Below are 6,853 nucleotides of genomic sequence, written 5' to 3'. Positions count from 1 at the left end.
TCTCAGGGTTGTGAGTTTGAGCCCCACTTTGTGTGTAGAGCTCACATAACTAAAAACGTTTTTTAAGGGGCTTCTGGGTGGCTCAGTGGGTTAAACCCTCTGCCTTCAGCTCAGGTCATGATCCCAGAGTCCTAGGATTCAGCCCACATTGGGCTCTCTGCTCAGCAGGGAGCCTGCTTCCTCCTATCTCTCTGCCTGCTTCTCTGCCTACTTGTGATCTCTGTCTGTCAAATAAATAAATAAAATCTTTTTAAAAAAATTTTTTTAAAAATAAAAAGAAGTAGAAAAAAATGGGGTGCCTGGGTGGCTCAGTGGGTTAAGCCTCTGCCTTCAGCTCAGGTCATGATCTCAGGGTCCTGGAATCAAGCCCCGCTTTGGGCTCTCTGCTCAGCGGGGAGCCTGTTCCCCCCACCACTCTGCCTGCCTCTCTGCCTACTTGTGATCTCTTGTCTGTCAAATGGAGAAAAAAAAAAAGAAGTAGAAAAAAATGGATGAAATGCACCTGATAAGATGAAAATTAGAACCCCCAGGAATAACTAGGAATGGTCATGAAATAAGAAGCTTGAAAGAGGGTCAGTCGATCTACTGGGATATATCTGTTGGTGGTGGGAGGTAATTTGTGTAGGAGGTACTTTTGTAGAAATCTTAAGTTAAAGAATTTAAGGATGGACATAGGGGAGATTGAGTGAACTGAAAGGCTGTCAAATGCCTTAAAACCTTCAGGACACAGGACACTTGTCTTTTCTTCTGCAACCACAGTTGGTCAGTTGGTCTCCTGCAAGGAAGTGGCTGGAACCTCTAAGTATCCCCTAGATCATTAGAGCTATAGTTAGCATCACCCTCCCTCCCCATTCCTCATTCCCCAAACCCTCAGGCAGAAGTGACAAACCAAAGACTTCTGAACACATTTATTTGATATGTCAAGTGGAGAGAGGAGTGATTTAGGGTTACTCCCCACTTCTACCTGTGGGGGTGTTCATAAGCTCAGACAGAAGAGCAGCATAGAGCCCATGACCCACTCCTTGGGAAAATGAGACAACCTGCTGTGTTGGTTGGGGGAAGAAGGTGGGAATAAAAAGCAGGAAGTTGAGAAGTAAAGCTGAGAGCCGGAAGGGCAGCAGCAGAACTGAGGCTGAGGATTGCTGCAGGAAAATCCCAAGGTGGGTGAAGAAGATATCCTGAAAAGTGGTTAGGGCTGGAAGCAGGGTGTGAACAAGGAGCCAGGCCTGGAGAGAGAAGCAAGACCTACACAATGGGATGGGATATCCAGGAAGAGGGTAGAGTGTGCAAAGTCATGAACTGGCTGTTGCAGGGCATAACATGGAAAGCAGGGGATTGCCTCTGCAAAAGGGCAAAGAGATTGGAGACTATCCATAAGTAGGGTTTTCCTACTGCTTCTGAAGGAATGCAAGTGACTTTGGGACCCACTTGGGGCCCTAGCACAAGTGGCCCTGTGTGTGCCATTTCTATGGCTGGGTACACAAGTATTCCCATATGCATGTGAAGTGACCAGGACATGAATGCATGTGTCTATATGCCCAGTAAAGAGAGTACTTACCCTTCCCTGCGAATAAGAGTACTGTGCTTGTGGACACTTTTTTTACTCATGTGTGCGTGCACCGTGCCCAGCAGCACATGCAAAAGACCCCTATGTCCGTGGTGTGTGTGTGAGCTGGTTCTCCCACCTGTCCCATCAAGGTCCTGATCCCTACCCTCCTTGGTTCCTCTCACTCGTCTCAGCGCCCTGGCTCCCCTGGCCCGCCTAGACTCTGGAAGCCCCCTAGCAGGCGGATCTGCTCAGTCTGCATTGAGTGGCGCCTCACCAACTTGCGTTTGGTCCTAGGAGAGCCTGGCGCCCCCGCCTGGGGAGGGGCGGGCAGCGAAGGCGCCCGACCTCCGGGCTGGGGGCGAATGTCGGGGATGGGAGGGTGGGGGCTGACGTTGAGCGGAGGCAGGAAACCAGGCCGCGTTTGCGCGATGTGGTCCAGGAGCAACGTCCCCGATCCCCTCCGCTCCAGCAGCCCGGGACTCCGCCTCCGTCCACTCAGCGGAGATACAGCCCCCGGCAGACTCTCCTGAGACTGGCGCGGGGAGGGAGCCGAGCCGGCTGGAGGGAGGGTCAGCGGGGAGGCGCTGTATCGGCGGCGCTCCAGGGACAAGCGGCTGCACTCCGGCGAGTCGGGGCAAATATTTCCGGGGGTATCGAGCTCCACCGGCTCCATGCGGCTCAGTTTCTGCCTCAGCCCTGAAGGTGGACCAGACTCCTGAGCTTCAGGCGCAGTGTTTCGGCGAGAGAGAGGACCCCCACCCGTCACTTTCTCCGCCCACGGGGGCGGATCCTCCGGACCTTCAGTGCTGTGACGCCTGGAAAGACGGGGTCGACCGGTCAGAGTCAGGCCGTTGAATTCCGCGGTCAGGCGCTCTATCCCCGGCCTCCCTTCCGCGGGTGGGACCGGTTGAGGAGGGGCCACTAGGCCCCAGGGCTCGGAGTTGAGCCTTTTGAGTGGTTTTGGAGGGTGACGGGGTGGTTTGGGGAGCGGCTCAGAAGGGGAGGAGTCATCAGGGGGCTTAGGAAGAGGGAATTCGAATACGTCCCGCTTCTCCTCTTCTTCCTGAGCGCGAGGGGACAGCAACCCCCGTCCTCCTCCTCCTCCTCCTCCTCCTCCTCCTTCTTCTCCTCCTCCTCCACCTCCCCCTCCTCCTCCTCCTGCAGTCTGCAGTTGGATTTCTGAAGGCGACGTGCAGACCCCGGGGCTAGGAGGAGCGGGAGCAGGGTCCTCCACCCCCGGGGACGGTGGGGAATTGAGATACTGCCGTGTCTTCTTGGTTCCCGAGGGCGAGGTGTCGGTGGTGATGATGATGACCTCGGTGCCCTTGGCCTTACAGGCGTCCAGCAGCGTGGCAAGGGTCTCGCGGTCCCCACGGTCCAGGGCATGAACAAGCGCCGAGGCGCCCGCGTGATCTCGCACAGAGGGGTCTGCACCGTGGGCAAGGAGCAGCGAGGCCACGGCGGCGCCCCCACCCCCGGCGCAAGCGTGCATCAGCGCGGTGCGCCCCAGGCGGTCTGCGATGTTGGGGTCCGCACCTTGCTCCAGGAGGTAGCGAACCATGCGCGCCTTGTTCTGGGGGTCGTCGTAACGGGCCCGACAGGCCGCCATTAGTGCAGTCTCCCCCTGGGCATCACCCTCATTCACGTAGGCGCCTCCCTCCAGAAGCAAACGGGCCAAGCGTAGCTTACCCTGACCCACGGCCCGAAGAAGAGCGTGGCCCTCGGTGTGCAGCATAGCTGCGGCAGGGGCGAGAGCACCAATGGAGCCGGGACTGGGGCCCGCCGAGGATGTCTAGGGGCGTGGGGGTGGTGGCTGGCGGAGGCCTGAGGGCTCAGTGACGAAGTCAATCCCTGCGAGAAAGAGAGAGATCTTATTGACGGATTCAGGCAAGGAAACTGAGGCACCGGTGGAAGGAGACGGCGTGGGGAGATCTCCACCGCACTAGTACTTCCTCTAACTCATGCCTTTGAGCTGCCCCGGCCCCCCAGCGCATGCCTGAGAAGGTGGGAAGGGTGCACCCGCATTGAAGGACGAGCGCGCGTGCAAATGCGTACGTGCACGCGCAAGGATACCGCAACCCCACCCTCACCCCACGGCTTATCAGACCTTTCCAGCATCCCCCTTTTCTTATCCGCACTTGGAATACCCCTTTCTAGGATGCTGAACGCCACCCACCCACACACATGCACCCATACATTCACACACATAATTCCCATTCCTAACCTCTTTTAGGTTGCCACAGCCCCAAAAATTGAATGGGGGGAGGGAAGCAGCTTGCGTTTGGGACCTAAAACGGGTGGGGGAGAATTGGGGGGTTTCTTTTGCCCCTGCTATGTTCCCCATCACTCCTTGCTCTTTCCCTCCCAGGCTGTGCGCCCAAATAGATACCTGAATTTCCGCAGGATCTCCGCCGGGCCAGGACTGAGGCCAGGGCCATGGGGCAGCCTGGGTGGCGGAGCTGGGTTCCCGGGGGCCCACATGGCGTGGGGAGGGGCACTCGGATTCCCTTGGTGTCAGTATCTGCGCCCGGGCACCGAATCCTGGTCCCTCCTCCCGGTGCGCCCCGGGCAAGGCGCCGGCTCGGGAGGAGAGAAGCTGGGGGGGGGGGGGGGGGGGGGGGGGGGGGGGGGCGGAGCTCTGCCTTGCTATTTATAGCCTAGTCTCTGCGGGTGGGGGCGTTGGGCACCAAACCGTTCCCCCACCCATGCACACATAAAGCCTCAAACCCTAGAGGCTCCAATCCGGACTTCTCTTGCTCAGCCGACCTCCCCTCAGCCCCAACAAACCTAAATGTTTCTTAGGAGACTCCTCCGCGACTCAGACTGGGACCATCCCAATTCTTCGTTGAGCAGAGCCCCATTCTCCGCGATAGGTGTGTTTATGCGCGCCTATGCGCCCGCTCTGACCTGCCACACACAGCACATGGCACACTGTGCAAAGGCGGAGAAAGGCGATTGAGATCCACAGCCGGAGTCCATACTGCGCAGAGAGAAGCAAGAGATCTGGCTGCCTTCTTGTAGTTTACATGTCAGGGAGAACTGGAGCCAGGCACAGTGGTACATCCTCACTCCACCTCCGCCCAAATGGAACACACAGCACACGTAAACTTGAACCTCAGATCCCTTGTACAGACCTCAGATAAATATGAGGAGAGTGGATATACTGGGTCATTTTTAGCTACACCAGGGAGCATTCCCAGATGCCTTCCTCCCCATATTCTTGGAGGGTGAGAGGGAGAGAGAAAAGGGGCAGAGAGAAGAGCGAACCTTGTAATACATCCCTTTCTCATTGCATCTCTTTACACTCAGTCTTGCTTAGACTCATTATTTTTCCATGTTGCTTGAGGGTCTCTGTCCAATCGCTCCTTACGTCTTCTCTCTGCCTATCTGTTGCAATCGTAATCGGTCTCTCGGCTGCCTGTCTCTGCCTCTCCTTGCCACCTGCCCTGTCTCCATGGTTACCATGCTTCCATCTGCATATTTTAGGAAGGAGTTTGTGTCCAGCTGGAAGGCATGAGGGGAAGTGGAAGATGAGGAAAAAATCCCAAGGATTTGGAAAACTCACCTGATATAATTCAGACTGGAAGCCACCAGACACAAGATACTAAAAATAGTGTTTCTGGAGAAGGGGGGGGAGAAATATTGCAGGGAAGCTACCCATTTGCACCAGCTACATTTGTTGGACACCAGCTATATGCTAAGTACTTCACATTCGTTATTTCCAATCCTCAGAACAATCTTGTAAGATAGGCATCTCCTTGTTATCTCTTGTTATAGATGAAGAAACTGAGACTTACTAAAGTTAAGCAAGTTCTCCAAAGCCTCACAGCTTGGTTTCTGTCCTTTTCCAAAGACTGGGCACTTGCCACTACACCTATAGCCTTCCAAGTCCAGAGGCTTCACTCCCAGGGCCATTTTCTCAGACATGTGGGACAGTCTTGACTGACTCCTAGGTTTTATCACCACTCTGAATTATTTTCTCTCTCCTTTTCTGGGGTTGTTTTTGTGGTGTGTGTGTGTGTGTGTGTGTGTGTGTGTGTGTATGAAAGTAGGATTCCTCTCCACCACCACCTCCCATCCACCCCCACCACCGTGCCCCCCTTCACCAAGGACTAGGAAGAAATTAAAGGCAAGCGAAAATGCAGGAAACCCTGGGCTCCTGTCCTGCCCCAACTCTGGTTCTCGGATTCCTAATCCTTCCTTCCCCAAACTTTCCTCCCAACTTCTCATAGACATGGCACATAGACACCCACAAAGAGGGGAAAAATAGAAAAGAGGTATTCATTGGTGGTGCTGGAGGGAAGCCGTGTAGGATTAGAGGGAAGGTTGGAGTAATGGAGGGGCCAGGCTGTGAAGCCCAAGTCACAAAAAGACTGATCCTAACGAAAAACAGTTTCATTTTTCTGTGGGAGCTTCCTCAACAGAGTCCCTCGGTGAGATCTAAGTGTCAGGTTCCGTCTGCGGACTCTCGCTAGCCAGCAGATCCCCCATCTGAGATGAGGTCTGAAAAAACCGACCCCTGGTTGATTTTGCAACCCCATCTTCCTTCGCTCCGCCGGCTGCTTCCCAAGCCCGGGTTCAGGTTGAACTCTCCCCCTCCCTACGTCTCCTAGGCTTCAAGTGGGCGGATCTCCCTCCTGGTCTTCTCCTAGATTGGCCGGGAGAACTCACCAATGGGGAGCTCTGAGAGGCGGACCTACAGCGCCACCAGCTAGAGGAAGACCAGCAAATTTCAAGTTGGCTGCGACGTGGGCTCCGCGTGGGGGAGGGGCAGCAGGTAAGGCTCGGTCCGGGTGGCCCTGACCTGGTTCTGTCCCACACCTCTCGAACTAGTTCACCAGGGCCAAGCTGCGAAATAGACAACGCTTTCCCGCAGCCTGTTGGATCTAGCCCCCTCTAGTTTCCTACTCTTCTTTCCCTTTCTCTCCAGGGCTCCCATTGCTGGACTGATTATATACCAGAAAACTGCAGTTTTTCTTTCGTGCATAGAGGAGAGAGATTAAAGCACAAAGTGAGGAATGCTCACTCTTGTATCTCTGACTCTTTGCTGTGGCATCAGCCTCCCTGGAATCTATTCCTGTTATTCCCTTGTCTAAGAGTCTGACAAACTCCTGTTATCCATCAGGACTTAGTTGAAATATTACCTCCTACCTGTAGCTTTCCTGGACTACATTCTTCTTCTTCTTCTTCCTCCTCCTCCTCCTCCTCCTCCTCCTCCTCCTCTTCTTCTTCTTCTTCTTTCTTCTTCTTCTGCTTCTTCTTCTTCTTCTTCTTCTTCTTCTTCTTCTTCTTCTTCTTCTTCTT

The 6,853-nt window shown here is 54.8% G+C and overlaps 2 protein-coding genes across 3 annotated transcripts in view; one reads left to right on the top strand and one right to left on the bottom strand.

The window, feature by feature from the left end:
* Nucleotides 1-895: 895 nt before the first annotated feature.
* Nucleotides 896-3,284, bottom strand: LOC111162087 (ankyrin repeat domain 34A). Of its 2 annotated transcripts, XM_022526290.1 has the most exons (2): nucleotides 2,690-3,284; nucleotides 896-2,641 (listed from the first exon to the last, which is right to left on the bottom strand). In XM_022526290.1, exons 1-2 carry the CDS (start codon nucleotides 3,282-3,284, stop codon nucleotides 1,737-1,739), a joined length of 1,500 nt encoding a protein of 499 aa, XP_022381998.1. In that variant the 3' UTR covers nucleotides 896-1,736. The 2 variants fall into 2 exon arrangements, with proteins under 2 accessions (XP_022381998.1, XP_022381997.1); XM_022526289.1 differs by having other exon boundaries at nucleotides 896-3,284.
* Nucleotides 3,285-5,229: 1,945 nt separating this feature from the next.
* Nucleotides 5,230-6,853, top strand: part of LOC111162054 (RNA polymerase III subunit G like) — a 10,207-nt gene continuing 8,583 nt past the window's right edge. Inside the window, exons 1-2 of the mRNA XM_022526242.1 lie at nucleotides 5,230-5,250; nucleotides 6,163-6,326. The gene's annotated coding sequence lies outside the window, so the exon portion shown is untranslated. The remainder of the gene's footprint in view (nucleotides 5,251-6,162; nucleotides 6,327-6,853) is intronic.

Source organism: Enhydra lutris, unplaced genomic scaffold (genome assembly GCF_002288905.1).
Source record: "Enhydra lutris kenyoni isolate GAN:26980312 unplaced genomic scaffold, ASM228890v2 scaffoldscaffold88, whole genome shotgun sequence".
In the NCBI taxonomy this organism is placed as follows: Eukaryota; Metazoa; Chordata; class Mammalia; order Carnivora; family Mustelidae; genus Enhydra; species Enhydra lutris.
Note: the sequence above shows the minus strand (reverse complement) of the source record. Positions and strands in the feature narration are given on the sequence as shown.